Source organism: Acanthochromis polyacanthus, chromosome 19 (genome assembly GCF_021347895.1).
Source record: "Acanthochromis polyacanthus isolate Apoly-LR-REF ecotype Palm Island chromosome 19, KAUST_Apoly_ChrSc, whole genome shotgun sequence".
NCBI classification, from domain to species: Eukaryota; Metazoa; Chordata; class Actinopteri; family Pomacentridae; genus Acanthochromis; species Acanthochromis polyacanthus.
The window spans coordinates 7,218,055-7,237,387 of NC_067131.1; the positions used below are offsets into that span (position 1 = coordinate 7,218,055).

Here is a 19,333-nt window from a genome sequence, read left to right on the forward strand (position 1 = left end):
GCTTACAAAATTTCTGCTTTCCTAATTTTAACCATAGTGATTTCCATAAAAAGCCAGCGCATTTCCAGCACCTAAGAGGCAAAGTGAATTTTAAGTGGCATGAATGCACATCTTCATGCCTCTTATACTCCTCCAGACCATCTCATCCATCCTCAGCATTTTCGTTGTCTCAAGGATATGCCTTCCTCAGCTCTATACAGGTGTCATTAAAAAGGGAAATACGGTAGAATACGACAATATGTCACATTTTAAAGTAAACAGTTCATAACAAGCTGGTCGTAACTCTTTTTTTTCTTCAACCCTGGCATCTCTGGCAAGACAGATACCATATAGTATGATGCTCTACATATGCACATCACACAGGTGCAGATGACCATTCTGATCTTCAGCCTCACCTGCCAGGCGATGAGATCTTTCAGTTTCTCTATCTTCTCCAGGTCCTCTGGGTGCTCCAGCATGTACTTGTCATTGAAGAAGGCCTAGGGGAGAGAATAAAGAGACTTTGGAGAATGTACATCTCTATGAAGAAAAGTATGTTCAGGGGACGGCACAACCTGGAATGTGGATACGTTTGCGATATAGAGAAAAGAAAAATGGGGTAGAGAAAACTGACGACACAATGGGGAAGCACTGGAAGAACCTGTTAGAATGAGCAAAATTTAGTTAAGACATCCATCTCTTCCACGACCTGCACTATTTCACTGAGATAAAAGAGTGACCTGAGGGCAAAGAATTCCCGTCGCTCCTTCACTGACTCATACGGCACCGTTTCACAAGACCAGTATAAATCTATTACAGGTAGGGATGCATGCTGAGAGAACAACAGGCTATCAGTTTTTCAATCATCAAGTGCAAAGTAAAGAAAGTTTCACTTCACACATGAGTCACTGTGGTGTTTGGTTGACATGTATAGTGCTAAAAAAATGTATAAAAAGATAATTTAATTGCATTTTCAAAGGAAAATATGGTTTGATTCTAACAGAATATGATATATGATGACCTATGATGTTGAGGGACAACAATGTAATCGATAGTGTCAAGAGAAGTGACTGGAAGTATGGGCTTCTAAGATTTGCAGCATGCATAATAATATGATTGGATTCAAGATCATTTCACTACATGGAATCAAACCTGGGTTATTTGATGTAGCTTTGAAGATACTTTGACATATTGTAATTTAAAGAAATGCTTTTAGCCTTGACATGTGCAGGTTCACTGCAAAACAACAAGCAACAACACATACCACAAGCACACTGCTAATGCATTTTTCAGATTTCTAAAATGTGTAAGAAGACCTTGTATTAAAGGAAAAATTATAGAAAAATGCTTAGTTTCTTCCTGATAGTTAGATGAGAAAAATTGATGCTGCTCTGGTGTTTGTATGTAATACATAAAGCTGGAACAGTGGGTGGTAAGCTTACATTAGCATAAAGAATGAAGGTAGGTAAAGAGCTGCCTAGGTTCAGTCCAAATACAATATTTGCCTATTAGCACCTCTAAAGCTCATAAATGAACACATTCTGTGTCATTTAGTAAAATTTTACAGCAACTGAGAGGGTAAAAAAAACAACTAGTTGTGTGTTATGACAAGTTAAGTGCTGGACAATTTCCTAGTGTCAGTGAATTTCTGAAGTCTCAGCTGATACGATATCAGAGTAACTTTAGTTAAATGAATTGGAAGCAAACTGTGAAAGTGCAATCGAGTAAATAAACTACACCGTGTTGAATCAGAGGTGGTACTACTGGCTACGTCACGCATGGGTGCAATTAACAGACGAGAGGAAATTGGAAAATAAATCAAAGTGTGTTCAAATCACCATACAACCACACTATTTAAGACGCCAGAAAATATTTGGCATGTCCCAATACACAGTATGACAAATGTATGCACAGGCATGTCACTACATCACAGTGTTCTGAGTATAAGCAAGCTTGAGCTGACAGTGCACGGACACACGACAGCTCATTTCACACTACAGACCGTGACAGTTCAAGGCAATAATGCGAGGAGCAGTGTCTCCCAGATGCATGCATACGTCATAGAACACTATGCATTGTGTATGGACTGTAGTATTTACTTAAGAGATACAGGAGAAAGTATGTGATTTGGAAAGCAGCAAAGTTGGTTGTCAATTGTTAGAAAAAAATCCAAATAAGAAAAATAGAAGTTTTCAGTAATTGTGAAAAGTTGTATTTATTCTTTCATGTCAGTTGGTATTTTTATTTTTTTTTCCAGCAATCCAGAGGCAAAGAAAACAAAAGAAGCTAAAAAAGCTAATCAGCTATCTGAGTCACACACGAGGTTTGACAGAACTTATTTGAAAAAAGATGTTTCCATCTCCCATAAAATACATCAAATCTTTTTCAAAAAAGTTAAAAAAAATCATCTTAAAGGAGTGTGAAAACTTTCAAATATTTTTGCTTCCATCAGTTTCGTTCTGATGCAGTTCCTCAAAATGTGCATTAAAATGTGCCATGGAAAAACAGCTTGACATGGCAAGACTCAAGGAAATTATCAAAGGTGTGCGCTTTAGGGGTTCTGGTAGTCAGATTTTGTTAAAAGCTAAAAGCCTTTTGGTTCTATCTAATGAGCCAAGACAAAGTGGTGTTTCTTCATATCAACCGTAAAGAAAAAAAGTGCTAAGCTAATCCTTTGAGACTTCTGCTTAAGCAACACATAACCAAATAACCAATTGAGACAGTAAAGGGGTAAAATAAACAGCAATATTTTCATGTTAATTACCTTCTCGTAGTTGGCAAAACCTCCCATGACAGCTGGGTCCACGATCCCATTCAGCAGCATGGAGAGGGGGTTTATGGGAAGGTTGGGATCATTGAGATGCCTCTGCACCATGCTGCTGATCTTCTCATTGGTCAGCTGCATCGTTTCCATGGCATTCTCCAGAGGACTGATCTCCTCCTGTAGGGAGCACAGCAAGTCAAGACGTCAATATATATATTCAGCAAATATTCACCTGTTTCTGTGGATATACACATACATCATTGCTGTCAGTGTGATCCTAACAATCACGTGTAAACATTTTGTGTTCACCAAATAGGGAAAGGTTATTACAGGAGGACGGGCATGGGAACCCTTAACTACACACATAAATCATGCAGAACAGAGGAGCAATGAATCATTTTCCACTGTGCTCATACATGAACCTGCAACTGTCAAATGAAGATGGATGGTGTGTTGGTGTAGGGGAATTTCAATCTTCATGTCAACAAAATATGATTGGCAATTCTGAGAAAGGATGAATAAAACACGTGGAAAAGCTGTCCTGTCGTTAATTCTGCTCCTGGGTGGAAGCAGCTCGAACCGCGCAACTCCACATGGGGACAGTCTGAAAACAAAAAAATCACCTTCATGTTACAACAGTTTAGCAGATACATGATTGGATTGTTGAGTAAATGTCAGATTTAGGCCCCAGCCAAAAAAAAAAATCAAAAATCAAAGTGAAGATGCTGTGCCAAGGAGACAAATCTCCAATCTGTGCCGGTGTGTCTCAGGCCAGCTTGATAAAAAGAATTGTCAGATGGAAGGATTAGGCTTGGTGAATCTCAGCTCAGTCATTAAGCTTTAAATAGAGAGTCTGACCTCAGGGACCTGGCCTCTCCCTGGCTCATCTGGAGGGCAAGCTGCTCCTGACAGTATGTTCCAACTCTGCCTGAAGGAAGAGGTGTCTGCTCTGAATTAGCGTGGCCATGGAGAGTAACACTCCACTACATGGACTCAGGAGTCGTGGGGCGGAGGGGGTATTAAGTCTGAAATGACTGTGCTGAGGACGCAGCAACCAGAAGGACCATTGTGGTGAGGTGAATGCCTGAGCTGCCTGGTGCACCTCCATCATGTGGTGCTATTTGGCGAGTATGAATGCAGTGGGAGCAGAATGGAGTAAACATGCTGGGTTAAGATAACCTCTTGTGAGGTTTTTCACCAGCACATACCTGAAAGTGACTAATCAAAGCGACAAATAAAGACTAATTGATTGTGGAGTACCTAAGCCAGGCTAATCACAGTAAGTAGTGCATTTGTTTTGGGACAAACTAATGACACATTAAAAAGATGCAGCGGGTGTCTTGGCTCTAAGCGATACTGTAACCTGCTCGTGTGCATCGACTTATATCACTGTGCTCATTTTTCCACGCTCCGTCTCCCAAAAGACAGCATCTCAGCCCTAAATTAGGACACAGGGCTAGTATTTTAAATAGTCAAAACAACAGAGACAAAGTAATGAAATTTTAATGCAATTTCACATGGATGGAGGGGAAATGTGCGCACTCCCAGAGCGACAGTAAAAGGGATTTGTTACAGTCAGATCAGCCTCTTATCAAAGGGTTTTCAATACAGCACTGCAGGTAATTCTATAGAAAATCAACAGGGAGTGAGGCTGAAACTGTCCTCTAGTTCTATTTGTGCTGTGCAGCTATTTTCAGTGGGGGGACAGAAAGGAGTGGCTCGGCGAATCGATGCGAGCCATCTGGCAGAGAGAGAGAGAACGTGCCCTGTCGTTAGTCCGGGGAGTGGCCGGCCTGTGTCCACACCGCTGTCTATACCGCTTAAGTGGACAAATCATATCGATTGCCTTTAAGCAAGCCGGCAGATCCTCATCTGATTAGGAGGCCCACAGGCTCCCGTAATACTCACCGTGGAGACTGACTTGACTTCAAACCAGCGCAGGATGCCGGGAAGTTTGTACGCTGTCGAGTACGTTGTCCGCTCAATCCACATGTTCTGTGGACAAAAGGACAAAATCAGAACTCTTTAAATGGCCGATACACGACACACAGATCAACTTGTAGCTGTTTTTGTGGCAGATCAATACATCGCATTGCACTGAAATGAGCTTTAAGACTGTTGTTGCATAAATGAGAATAGGATGATGTAAGCCCACAGAAGGTGAGGCTGGTGGGAAGGAGGTTCCGCCGCCTCCCTGTCTCGACGGCAGCTCATTAAGGCCCGCTCACAGACAGCCCAAAGAAGATGGAATCTCCTCTAATATATCACGGAGCTCGGATAATGACTAAGTCTTAAGAGGAAAAACTTACACCACAGGAGATGATGACTTCCCTTGCAAGAGAGTTTCGACATTTAAAACCTTTTTGTCAGTGTGTCAGAAGAAAAGAAGAAAAATAAGCGATACTCCAATTAGAACAATTAAAATAAAGGGTGTCTTGCTGTCTTTTGAGTGTACTTACGACTCACTCTGGAGAGAAGGCAAATTACAAAGGTTTGTGTGTATTGACATGTTTAATGGATGTGACAGACACAATATGTCTAGCAATAGATATCCATCATCCCTCGGTCAGGACGGGGAGAGTCCAATCAGTATGACAACAGGAGCAAGTCTGAAATGAGTTAAATACATCATCCTGCTCTGCTAAAGTGGTGCCACAATAAACACACCGTGGAAAGTATGACTGAGTTTAATTTGTCATCCTTGTCATTGCTACCTGTCTATTAAGTGTGCACAAAAGTAAATTCATTAGATGTACTAAAAAACAGATTTGACAGTAACAGTTGCAGTCGGTAACTGGATTTGGATCACTGTCAGCTGTTGTAATTAGTGCAGATGTACTTTGGTAACCACTTTTCTTGTGTTAAAGATAAAATGAAATCTTCTTAAAAATCTTCTGAATGTGTAAATGCAGTGCTACTGATTCCCTGTGCTGAAAACAACTAAAAGAAAGCACGGAGTATAGACTTGACATATTATTCCAGCACCATCCTACCATAAATTACAAGACATACAAGCAGAAACCTGATCAAAACAGACAAAAATGTAAAGCTCTTTTCAGCTTTACCCCATTTGCTACATCTCAGCATCACAGAGGACTGACAAGTTATTTGATCAGACTTGGAGATCATTATTCTGCCCATTGTAATACACCCTACCAATTACTTTATCTTGCAAGTGCGAAATCTGTAGGCAGAGCTGAGTCACTTGTTCCAAGGAAATTAATTTATATATTTAACTGAATATGTCTGTGTAAATGACAAAGAAAAAAGAATGCCAGGTTATGTAATATATAATTACCTATTCTAGGCACAGTGAAGAATTATCACTACAACTGCAGGTAATTAAAATTTAGCTGGGACTTAGTCAAGTGTGGCAAACTTAAGTTCTGCAGTTGCTGCCAGCTACCCATTTCTAAAACCTACTGTTTTTACTGTCCTTGAAATGCACACACGAATAGCCAACTACTATATTTCATTATACTTTTGTGCCTAAAGTCAATCATTATTACATACAACCTTTAAAATAAACAACGCACAGGTTCAGTCACAGTAAAAAAATATAGGAATTACCGCAAACTCGTTGTCAGGATCCTTTTCGCCTTTCCTTACAGGCCTGGAATACTGAAATTTATGGACTTCATTTACTGTGTAGAAGCTGTTGAGAGAGAAAATCAGTACCTGAGTAAATTAAAACTGTTATGGGCAATCTACAGCCTGATTCAAAGGTTGATTGCTTTGCTTCAGGTCAAACGCTGGACAGACCCCATTCAGGCGAGCGCTCCAAGGAACCATGGCATTTAGCATGTTAGCTATGACTAACCAACTAAGGTATGGCTTCATCTATTTGGGGAAAAAAAAAACATTTTTTGGGTCCTACACATCACTGGCTGACCTTAAAGTTAGCCTGACATGTCAGACACGGAGTTAAGCTGCAGCATACGTGACGGAGCCACATGGCTAGCAGGGGTGAACTTTTCAAAATCAGGTTAATAGACTTTTCACAGTAGGAAAATGATAGTGTTACATAGTGGCTGTGGGAACAGCTGTCTGGGCACATACTTTCTCTTTCCCACACAGACGCATCACTTTTCTCTTTAACTGTCTTCCTATCTGTCTCTCTAGCTGACAGAAAAGGAGTCAGACTCACATTCTCCTGGGGAAATCAGTACAGAGCTATTATTCTCATACGCCATATTGCATTTCCCATTCCTAAAATCATACCATATGGCTCAAAGAGCATGATTTGACTTGATTAGCAAATACTTATAAATAAAATACGACACGAATCAGTGTCATTCCGAAAGCGGGCGTTCTTTTCTGTTTAAAGCAGCAACAATAAACGTGTGCAGATGGGATGTAACTTTTAAACCTTTTCTTCTACAAACAGTGAATGCTTTTTTTTTAAATGAACAGACTACACAAAGCTTTTGTGGCACTCAAACAGCACAGAAAAACTGGGCTCAGGTGCTCCTGGCACTTGAGCCTTTTATGTGACACTGACCATCAGATGTTCCCTTCTGTGCTTACTCACAAAGGGCAACACACAATTTAATGAACATGATGAAACCCCTTCCTAAATTAGCAGAGAAAGTGTGGCATTAACCTAAATAAAGCGAGCCTCTGAGGTTCTGATCTAATAAACAGATTAATAAAGCAGCTTTAAATCAGCTGTGCTACCCCAATTAAGTCTTGTGCATGTCATTAGCTGGCGGGCTGAGATGATGGAGTAACATGGTCTGGAAAAGCAAGGTCAGACAGAGGTTGTGGCTCTGCCTGCTGCTGTGACCCTTTGGCTCAAACAGCTCAGTCTCATTGCTATGCACCACTGATCTTTTCAGTGAATGAGAGAATAAATGAGAGAAAATGGAGAGATAGCGACGGAGAGAGACAACTGGAAACGGCACGATGAGAGCTGGAGAAGGAAACGGAGTTGGCAGGAAAAAAAAAGATGGGCAGTTGGTGTGGAACAGTCCTCTGCTACTCTCTAAACATGACTGTCTAATCTAGGCCATTAACAGAGTTGCATATTCTAATCAGACACAGTTAGCAAACAAGCCAACAGGCTGCTGAAGGGATCAATGCAGGGGGATGTGACCAATGCTGCAGGCTCATGATAAGATCAGTGCCCAGGTATATTTGCCTAAAGGTTTTTCCAAGTAAATGTCTTCTTTTAATTATGCCCATCGATGCGTTGGGTGGCATATCAAAGTGAATTTGCACAGCTGAGTGATGCGGCGCATGGCTGGCGTACAGATTGTGTACAAGCGGGAGAGTAAGGCCCCGCTGTTTGCTGTGGCCCCGATGCTCGACACAAAGGTATTAATGATGTCAGAGAAACAATGTTGTACTTGGCACGACAACTAATGGCAGATGGCTGGTGAAAGTTAATAACCACTAGAACGACAAGAAGGTCAACCAGTGTTTGTTCGACACAGACCCACATTTAGATGGAGATTTAATCACCTTCACGGCAGCGATGCCCCACACAACACTGCAAATGGACTTTCGCACTGCATCATGTACTTTCTCAACTGTTGTTGACAAAATAAACAAGGCGTTGCTGGATTGAAATGCATGCTGTGTGATTTTCAGTTGCGCTCTCTGTGAATGTGAGGATGGGTTTGAATTGGGGGGGGCTTCCTGCTTACCTGACTATTTGTTCAGAGACGGGCTTGTTCTGAAACTTGGCAGGCAGATCTAGGATGGGTTTCACGGTGAAACACTGGATGTCTTAAGCAGAAACATCAAGGAAACAAGCAAAACTCTAGAACTCAATGGAATATAATTATTTAGGAAGTGGTGATAATCCATTACTACAGTTTAAATTTAGGTTTTGCTAAATTCTGTAGTAGCTTTGTAATCAATGACATCGAGGCAGAACTAAATTAGAGTCATTGAAGCATATGTATGTTACTTCAAATGTCATTTTGCATGCATCAGGTTGTATTGCTACTGGAAAAATATGTAATAATAGTGAGATTAATGCTAATATTGTTTTAATCATGCTTACCAAACTTACAGCTGCCTTTTAAGTATGCATCAACATCATGTGGAGAAGTAAAAACAAATATATCCTTTCTTACTGCACAGTGGCATCATTTCACACGATGGACAGACAAAAAAAACCCAACAGCATTAAAACCCACAGTTAAAGCTCAACTAATGAATCATGCTGAGGATACATTGACCAGAAGAACTCTTTGTGTCCTCGCTGGGTGGCGTCGTCGTCTTCATCTTCTCTGCGTTGGGAAACTGTGTGAGCAGACGTGCTTCGAAATCCTCTCGGCGCTCGTACTCCTTCCCACGGTAGATGAACATTTTGTTCTGAAGGACAATGAGGGCAAACAGTGAGACCTTGAATATTCACATGGAGACAGGTGCATAATTTGCACATAAAGTACACTGCGGTTGTGTTATGGAAATAGCAGTATTGACAGAACACATGTGGAGGAGTATAGAGGATATAGCAGCAAAAAATAATTCAAAGATGGCAGTAAGAACAGGTGTGGGACAATGACAAAATAGCGATATCAAGAGGGCTGTGATTTGTAAATCTACTTGGACTTGTACTGTGTCTGGGTTTAAATGCATTACCATAATCTCCATATGAAATACTTGGAAATTAAGGTGACAAAGTTCTTGGCACAGATTCAGTGACTAATGAATACTTGCTGGATTCAGAGTGGGATTTCTGTTTCAGCAAACTAACAGACTGCAGATTGCTACAGTCATTTTTCTCTTTTATACAAATGGCTGCTACTAACTGGAGCTATTGATGAGGTGGCCTTCGAGAAACTAAAGGTTCAGGCTGGTTGCTAATTCAAATTTTTATATCATGGCAGCTGTGGATGGCCACTTGTCACACCCTTTTCACACTCGCTCATTGATCTCGTCTGGATTCTTAAAGTCCTACATCTGACAGAAGGCTGAATATGAATTTTTTTAGCTTCATAAGCTTAGACACTAGGCTATAAACACAGGCTTCAAAGTCAGGAGAATACCTCAGGAGAATAGTTTGGGGAATTTTACATTTGTTTCTTCCTCACAAAGACTATCACTGCACCAAAGCTCACACCCGGCATGCATAGCACACACCTCAATTCCCCAATTAATTAAGCGAACTGTAGCCATGATATATGCCTGGGGCCATTTTCAAATTTGCTTTGACAGATAAGTTGACAAAAGCACATTGATTTCCAGACTCATCGCTTCCAACCACAGGAGAATCTGCCCGACAATACACTGCAGCAGCTTTTTTCTGCTGGTGATCAAGCATGGGATGCTTTATAGATATTTCTCTAAATCATTCAAATCTGATTGAGGACACCTAAACGTGCTGCATATTGTATGCTTATTCATAACAGGATTGCAGACTCGCATTATGCTGTTGAGCATTCAGGTCGTGCATGCAGTCATCTCAATGTCACGATTCTCATTTTCATTACCCTCAAACCTAAACTGTCTAGTTCTGGAAAAGAAAATAACTGTCACTGAGACAATGAATCCTGCTAAAATGGTCTTTTCTTTCTTGGCTAGTGGGTAAAAAGGAAATTTTATACAGTTAGGAGACAAAGCAGCATCAGTTCATGCAACTGTAATGTCATCAAGTTCAAATAAAAAGTGTGCTGGCGGTATTTAAGCTTTTTGGGCAAGCTAGATGGACAAATTCATAACGGAAAACCTAAAATTTTATGTCACACCGTTTTGGGAGTGATGCTTTACCAGGAAAAGTCTGCAGAAATGTATGGATACTTTCTTAAAATCTATCAAACTTTTTAACTTGCACATAGACTGATGAAAAGGTCATCTTGTTTTATTTCAAAACGAAAATAAATTATGAGAAGAGCGTACCGAGTGCACCTAAAAATGCATGAGCCAGGAACATTCCTTCATCTGCCTGAGTGTGCTCAGGGGTCTGTCTGAGGAACGTTTTGAATGATAGAACATGACAGCTCATATCCGAGTGTCTCCGAATGTGGTTGCTTAGGATACATATTTCAAACCAACTTTCGCACACCCTCAGCTGCTCTTTAAGCTGAGCTGTCACAGGAAACTCAATACAGGGATTAAGTAAAGTTTCGGATTGATAGGGAGAGAAAGGAGAGGAGAATAAATACGGCAACAGGATGTAAAGCGAGAGAAACAATTGCAGAGGAAATCTGTCTGTGAAATACAGAGGAGACATGGGACTCAGGATTCTTTATAGAGGAAACACATGTAATAGGAGCTTTCAGTCACGGTTCAAAGTTTCCTGACAACACATTGTCATTTTTAAGGTGGAAATGATGACTTGAGATAAACATTCTGTGCTTGTCTCTTGCTTTATTTGTTCAGCCAATAATCGAAGAGCGCAACAGTCTCCGAAAATACCAATAGATGGAAGCCAAAAAAAAAAAAAAAAAAGGATTTTTATTCACAAAACAGAAAAGATATCAGGGATCATGGCCCAGTTATGTCCAAAGTTTCAAAACAAATTATGTGGTCTAGAGCATTTTACAATTAGCAAGTACCCCAGTGTCTAACTATATTAACAACTAATAAATCATAAGCAGCTGAATTAAGCACTCTTGCATAAAATCAATTTGCGAGGGGGGTGGATACAAAATGCCTTTATTAGAGTATTGATTTTTTTGCACATAACTGACTGTTCCCTGAGGATACTGTGATGCTGCGACACAAACAGCAATATAAGGGCGTGAACGAAAACCCTGTGAACTCTATTTATCTTAATTAGTAACTCATATGAATACATCCCTTCGTACTCACACAGAAATCTTTTAACATAACTATGGTATGTATCAATGGAGGTTACTGGCTTAGTAAGAGCCAGAATACAAGATAACCCACTGGGGTTCTATTAGAAAAAAAAAAGATTTTTATCTATTTAGCTGGATTTGTACCACTTTTAAAGTCACAGAAATGTTTCTGGAGGACAATGAAGTCAAACTAAGTTGAAATGGTGATCACTAATTACAGGTGTGTATAATCATGACCAGCTTGTACACGACTTTGCACCTAATAAAACACAAAAAAGAAACAAGCAAACAGGTAAAATAAGTGCAGATTCATATTGGCAAGGACATCCCGGCATACGTTTGCCCTGGTTATTTCAGGTAAGGTCAAACCACTGCAAAAGAATAATAAAAAGAGAAGCTGCCCCCAAAGGGGGTTTAAAGAGCCAGTTAGATTAGACCAGTGCAGCTTGCCCTGTCTGTAATGGAGTTTCTGCCCTGCTAGATGAAAGGCGTTAGGAGGGGCACATGGAGATCGGAAAGTAGCAAAAGACCCCTGTGAAATGGCCGTTCTTCATAATAAAAAGAAAAGGGCACGACCAGGGATCACTGTTCTTGAAACTGGACTTTGATATTGCTTTATTCCATAAGGACTTTGGGGGCCATTTAGTGTGTTTTTATGTGATAAAATAGCGAATTCCTCCAAGACGGGAAAACAACACCTTCAGTAGCGTACCAGATGACAGCCTAGAAGAAAAACAGCGGAAACAGGGAATACGCTGAAAGTAAACAAATCAGCCTTTGTAGGTAAGGCTGTTTTCTTCTCACAGACAAAAAAAACCTGTGGCCTAACATGAAACCTACTGTGACACAGCAGTACAGAAAAATACCTATATCAATCTAATTTTAAAGAAAAACTGCTCTGTGGACTGAACAGGACATCTGAGACTGAAATGAAAAAGAGGTCTGATATGCACACAGTAGCACAGCAGACGCTCAATATGGCCGAGATATCAAACGCCTGTTCAACTCGGACTTAATTTGTGATAAGCTGCGATCAGATTGGCACAAGGCCAGTCAGGAAATTTAGAGAGGAAACAGACATTAGTTCAGGTTTAGTGGTCGCCCATACTCAGTAGTTTTTATAAACAGATGTGCAGATGATTTATCAGTTTCACCAAGTGGTCACATTTGTAATTAATAATCAACTATTGGTGATTATTTAAGAAATCAGCAGAGCTCAAACTGTCAAAACAAGCATAGATCTGGAAGTTTCTGGGAGTATAAAGCATGATCCAGCAGCAGCCAAAAGCCATTTTCCAATGTGACCACACTGGGTCCTTACATGTTGTATTTGGGACAGTTTTGTCGTGCAGGTGGTGCTGCACTAGCAATGTTAGCTAAAGTTCAGGTAATGCAATTAAAGGCCGAATTAGCGGCATGATCAGTCTTTTGATTAGCCAAACAAGGCTGAATGTATTCTTGTTTTATACTTATACACTGCAAATGCATGCAAACAGTGATACAGTCAGTGCTAAAAACAGGTTCATCGCATATAGGAAGTAGTAACACAGTAGTAATAAATAAGAGGGAGAAACGGAGTAAGGCAGGGAAAGAAAACAAATGCTCACTTTTTAACATTGTTTTCACGTTCCTCTCAGTCAAGAGGCACATCCCAGTTTCCCACACTGAAGGGGATCCGCTCAGCAGACAAGTCTGGATCTAATCCATAACCCACACATGAAACAGCTGCCTGTGATTCAGAGTTTGCATTCTGTGAGTGAGTAAGTAAGTGAAACCCGACCAGGTGGGATGCTGAACAAGTGAGTCCCGCCACAACAGCCAAAACCCGTGGGAGGAAGATGTGTGAAGCATATATGAACTGATGGTTGTGGCTGAGGACGAAGCAGGCACCGGTAAACCTATTGATCATCTGTTTTGACAAGTGGCTCGCCCACACTGCGCTATAAGCTGAAGGCTGTGATTTGTAGAAAATGTATGTTGATGTGAGTACTCACGCGTAGGAAGGAGGGGAACCCCGTGCCATAGTAGCCTACAGCGAAGTAGTCTGGTTTTGGCCGGATGACCTTCACTATGTTCTCATAGAACTGGGCCTGTTTCCGCTGTTGGGAAATAAAACAGTATATTCAAGCAGGATGGAAGACATTGACATTTTTAGTTTTGTACAGTTCTTACAGGTGATCTTGCTTGGAAATTGTGCTCATGCCTTCTTTCTTAGATCTGATCCTATGACATACAATCCATTTTATCTTGTTGCCGTCTTTCCTGGCCTTCTGAACCCAAGTGGCACGTCATCTTTATAAAAATTGCTAAAATTACACCATTTATCAAAGCTAGAAACTTTAAATCTCAAAGGAATCATTCAATTTTTAACTTTCCAACCTTCCTTGATCTACTCATCCATGACCTGTCATTCCATCTGCAAGAGGACACATCTAAGTTTAAAATCATGATATTTATAAAATATTTGCTCTTAGTCATTTGTGACTTTGCTGCGGCCAACAGTTACGTGACAAAAATTAGTTTTCACTTTTCAACTGAACTGAGTTCAACTGCAGGCAGTGTTACACAGAGCAGATATGACACAATTGAAAAATGCAAGTAGTAATATATTTATAATAAGGAGTGTCACCTTTTTTCCAGTATTGGTAAAATATATGGGAAATATGTTGTAGAGTCCATTATTTTTCTTTTTAAAAAAATGATCAAAGTAATTTCACTATTGTTTTTTCCTTTATATGATTTGTGGCATTCTAACTATAATTTTCGACACAGAAGACAGTTTTGTGGCTTCTGTTCTTCCAGCCATGGTTTTTTTGTTTCAGTAGAGGTGCAGGACTTTACATTGCAGAGAAAAACGAGCCCACAGTGAGCAAAAATGTGACAGAGGTAGATAATGCCCAACAACTGCTATGGGTTCAGAAGTTGTAACAGAAGCTACATATAAATAACACATATTTAAGTTTAATTCCTCTCTCTTTAAAATTTGAAAATGTTACATCACTTACCAAGGATGCACTGAGTTGCTCAAAGTCAAACATTTCATTCTCGTACTGTTCAGCCAGTTCCTTTCCCAAAATGATTGCCTCTTCCCACATCTGTGGGGTTCACAGACAGTTGGAAAATGAATTAATTATCAAGATTCAAGCCAAGATAGCAAACAAAAAAGAATTCTCTATGAGTCTTTCCTTGGCCAAAGTATTCAAAATAAGTTTTTTTTTTAAAACATTCTCTGCATAATGTCAATATTAATGTGTTTGTCGTTGATCCAAAAGTCTATAAATCAGTTGCAATCATCTTAGTAGCAGAAAATTTGTCATAGTGAGACATTTCCCCTTGAGACTCATCCAGTACAGTGGGGTGGTGTCATAGATAGATGCGAGCCACTTCAACATGTTGAAAGGCTTCTAAGTGGCTTCCAGACAGACTAGATTGGACTGAACTGATATGGGCAAGGCGGGAGGTGGACTGAGTCCAGACTGCTACTCAGATCAGGCTGCCATCAGCGAGAGTGGCGGTGGCAACACCATCTGGGATTGCTTTCTAGATGACTCCTGTGACTCTCCTAGAAAGTGTCCTCAGTTGAAATCCCGCTCTCTGGAGTGTTGATGCATTCTTACAGCCACTGTAGCACTTCCCGATCAGTCTGGTGGGTTTGTGTGTGCATGTTTATCCGAGACCGTTTCAAATTGTTGTCTCCCTGGCCATATCTTGCTGAGTGACAGTTGGCAAGAGGACTAAGAGTGGCGGCTGCACCCCAACACTGATGACACATGCAAAGCCTTGGGACATCGCTTTCTGAGAAGCTCTGGCTGCTGTCCTGCAGATTCATTTGAGGCTTAGCTTAGGCTGAGAAACATTTTCCCCCTTTGGAATAAAATATGAAGAATGCAGAATAATAGCACAGGAACCAGGTCCTATGCAAGTGGAACATTTTCTCTATCTCAGGTGGCAGAAGTGGCATTCAAGTATGTCATTGATGTGGTAAGAGGGTAAAAAGAGAAAAAAAAAGGACAGCAGGGGAGAGAAGCAAGGGAAAAGGCTTTCATAAAAGGTAAGGTCACAAAAAGTGATAAGAGACGGCACAAAGGAGCTACATTAATGCTTGTGTGGTCTGAGACGCGCCTTCACCCATAAGACCATCAGCTAAAAGAAGAGGATTATTAACAATCCCTGCTCTGTAAAAAAAAAACAAAAAAACGTGTGAAACTTCCATTCAGCAGCTTGTCTTCAAAACCTACCTTCTCATGCCAGATGAGAGTATTTAATAGAGATGACAGCACCTAAAAATAGCTTCTGGAATTCATCACGGTTATGGCTACTCTTCTGCATATATACGTGTGGGTGACAGCATGCACGATTCTCACCTTGCCCTTATCGAAGTAATTAATAATCTGCTGGTAAAGTTGGTCTTTCAGTTGTCCTTGAGTGATGGCCTGGTAGCCGTCTCTCTGGGTCAGGTGGGCTGCACACGGCTCGTCGGACCACTGCGGAGAAAAAGTTGGAACTGGGGTCAGCACGGTGTAACACAATACGGAGCAGGTGACAGGGAATCAATCACTGATATAGCTAATGCAAATGTGTGAAACAGATGTGCAGCAGCTCTGCACTTTGGCAGGGCAAGATTGTACCTTGAAACATGGGCAATGAAACAGGCATTAACAGACACTATATTGAATGGTGCATAATGCAAAACGCCAATTAATTTCTGCACCTAATACTTGCCGGTATTTCATTTAGCATGACAATCTCGACAGTCCACAATAGTGCTCCACTAGCCCGTCCCACTGGAAACCAGTCCAGTGAAGTGGAGTGTGGGGAACAGGGTAAGGCGTCACGTAATGTTTGCTTGTGTTGACAACACAAACACCAAATGCATTTGAGTCATGTTGCAATTTAATCTTGCTCAGAACAAAATCCACTTGATTTTGTAAACAATGACAGACGAGAAAAGTACAAAAAAAGACACCACGCAAGAATGGCAGAACGTCTAGCGTGGAAAATAATAAGGTTTCTGACAGGCAGGAGCACCTTCTGCAGAAAGACAGATAATCTGATTGGCCTCAGTGTAGAAGAAGCATAAGCCTATGTGTCTGCCAGGATTGATTCATTACTAGCCGGTTTTTAATTGGGATTCTGGGGTGCTGCGAGGAACCTGGAAGAGTTAAGATCTCTGACCAGGTTTTGTGTGATGGCCACATTTGAATAGCAAAGCCGGAAAAAATTTGCATATCCCGCACTGAGAGATGAAGGAGGTGAAAAAGTAATTGCTCTGCACATTGTTGCTGTGGCATAAAGAGGGATGCTGGGAGGCTATGGCTTAGGTTATTGATTCCTTTACAGCTGGACTACAGCATTTACATGATAAAAAGGGGCTCTATTTATTCATGGATGGCCAGTGACCCTGCATCGACAAAACTAAAGTGCTGATACATCTCTGATGACTATACACAAATTGGTGTTAATTCATCAATGTATAATACTGCTGTAGGTGGAGTAATTATTACTCCAAGAGCCAGTTTTACTCTTTTAATGCTGGTGAATGCAGAATTATGTGTCTTTCATTCATTCTCATTGAGTTTTAGGAGGACAGTGAAGAAGAAAGGATTTATCCTGACTGCAATGGAATTAACCAGCTTCCCCAACATGATACTGAAGCGCCCACTGAAGAGAAGTTGTGATCAGGAAGACACAGATGCGAGAAGATGATCAGAATTAAAATAACAAAAATCAACTCCTGAATACTGTGACTACTTAGCGAGGAAAATGTGATTCAGTCACAGCCTGCTCTTCCCTGTCGGGACCTGCACAAAGGCTGAAGAAGCCAGCTATTTATGCAAATAGAGATGAGATGTTGGATGCAACCATTTTGGATTAAAGGCAGAGAAGAACAACTTCAAGTTCACGGTATACCGAACCCCCTACTGGGAATAGATGCTGCAGTTCTTTGTATGAGGAGTTTTGTATGTGGATGTGCTATATTTTTGGCGAGTGAAGCAAACTTTCGAGGCTGAGAGCAGGAGTAACAAAAAAGGTGTGATCGCAAAAGAAATGCCTCATGATAACCTATAAATATTTATGCATCTAATTTAAGTTATCAATGCTCTAAATGTGCTGCAGAAATCTGCTTCTCTTCCATCTGAAAGCAGCCATGCTTTGCGCTGATCCTTGTGATTTACAGTAGAAGACTTTTTTTCCCCCGCCTGACAAGAAAAGTACACCTTCATCTTAAAGCATCTCAGGTGGCTGAAGCTGCGTTTTCCTCTGCTGTAAAATATGATGTAGTGTCTTTTTTTTAGGAGGAATCAGATACTAGCTGTGATTTGCATCGGCTATGCAAAATGAAAAAGATACTGTTCAGCAAGTTCTTAGCTTTCTTGGTGGAATTAAAGAGATGCGGCCCTCTTCCTCTACGCATGTACACATTCACATTCAGGAACACACTTCTTTGATGCCTAAGGTTAAATGCCAACTGCCTGATAACAGCTTAACAGTGGATCTAAATCCTGTAATCTATGCTGCTGCAAATAATTCAGTGCACGACATGTATTTGTCGTCTGTGTTGCGTCGCTGTACCTTGAGCAGTTTTGCATGTAGCAGCAGGGTGTAGGCGGCCTCTGTGTAGTTGTCACACTCTTTATGGAGGTCACATAGCTTGTACAGGTACCTGGAAGGAAATAGCAATAATTTATGGGTCATGTCAGTGTGGGCCTTTCACACTTTAGACAGAAAGTTAACTCTGCTAGACTGATATGTCCTGACAGCCTCTTTTAGCTCACATAACGCTTGACAGACACATGAAAAACTCTGACTAGTGAGATTGTGGAGTAAGACACGTCTTTTAACAAAATCTAATATTTATTCTGGATCTCTGGGGACATATAGTTGGCAGAAAAAGAGCCAAAGTGTACAGGATTTAGTGTCTGGGAAGTGAAAAAAAAAAAGGGGGCTCGACTGAGCACTGAAACTCCTAATGTCCTCTATGCAATGTGGAAAATGCCTCAAAGGGACTAAATGTTCAGAAAGTTGAACATGCTTCAAGGGCACAACGCTTGAGTGGATCTTACCTGATGTACATTTCTTCTCTGTCTATCTCCTTGTAAAAGTTCTACAGTATGAAAAGAGACAGGGAATTAAAATGAGTTTTAAAGATGTCACAGTAAAACACGTTTTAATTGCATTACTCAGAGATTACTGGAGTGTAGATTACATTTTGTTCATTTAAAAACTGGATGAATAGCAAAAGTTTCTAAAAACTATCTAGTGACTTTTCAGGTAAGCTTATGTCAGGAAAAAAAATCAAAGATTCCAGTAATACTGACAACTTTATACAACTTGAAACCATAGAAGACCATATCTCAGACAAATGTTAGAAATAGGACATATGGCTATAGTTTTTTTCAGTGCCACATGAGATAAAATTGACATTTTGGTGAAATGTCACCTCACAGTTAAGCGATGGTTCAGGTGGGTGGCTCTGTGATGCCTCTGTGGGTAGTTGTACATCATTATGGGTACTTTCTGGGCAACAGGAGCTAACAACTACTACTTAAGTGTTGATTACGTACACTTTACACGTCATTCCCTGCAGGGGCTTCTGTGTAACTAAGTGTCATCACTGCTGGCCTTGTGTGTAGCCATGAATTGAAAATCTTACGAGCACGTTGACAGTGCAGCTCATGCGGTTTTCCTTGTTCTCGTCGTGCATGATGGTCCTGTAGTCCAGCAATCTCTCCAGCAGACGCACCACCAGAGTGACGAAGGTCTCACCCGTCCTCGCCAAGTACTTGTGTTTCCTGCAGTGCTCCAGTAAACTGGTGTTTTGTGTGTTGTTAGA

The 19,333-nt window shown here is 40.8% G+C and overlaps 1 protein-coding gene across 4 annotated transcripts in view; it reads right to left on the reverse strand.

Annotated features, from left to right (window-relative positions):
- dock1 (dedicator of cytokinesis 1) overlaps positions 1 to 19,333 on the reverse strand; it is a 195,380-nt gene that overhangs the window by 15,550 nt on the left and 160,497 nt on the right. For all 4 annotated transcript variants that reach the window (XM_051939303.1, XM_022194177.2, XM_051939305.1 and 1 more), the window contains 12 exons: positions 19,154 to 19,310; positions 18,564 to 18,604; positions 18,073 to 18,163; positions 15,864 to 15,983; positions 14,505 to 14,594; positions 13,494 to 13,598; positions 8,926 to 9,067; positions 8,392 to 8,473; positions 6,314 to 6,398; positions 4,652 to 4,738; positions 2,744 to 2,920; positions 396 to 479 (listed from right to left, as the gene is read on the reverse strand). In XM_051939303.1, the coding sequence (XP_051795263.1) occupies positions 396 to 479; positions 2,744 to 2,920; positions 4,652 to 4,738; positions 6,314 to 6,398; positions 8,392 to 8,473; positions 8,926 to 9,067; positions 13,494 to 13,598; positions 14,505 to 14,594; positions 15,864 to 15,983; positions 18,073 to 18,163; positions 18,564 to 18,604; positions 19,154 to 19,310 (1,261 nt within the window). The remainder of the gene's footprint in view (positions 1 to 395; positions 480 to 2,743; positions 2,921 to 4,651; positions 4,739 to 6,313; positions 6,399 to 8,391; positions 8,474 to 8,925; positions 9,068 to 13,493; positions 13,599 to 14,504; positions 14,595 to 15,863; positions 15,984 to 18,072; positions 18,164 to 18,563; positions 18,605 to 19,153; positions 19,311 to 19,333) is intronic.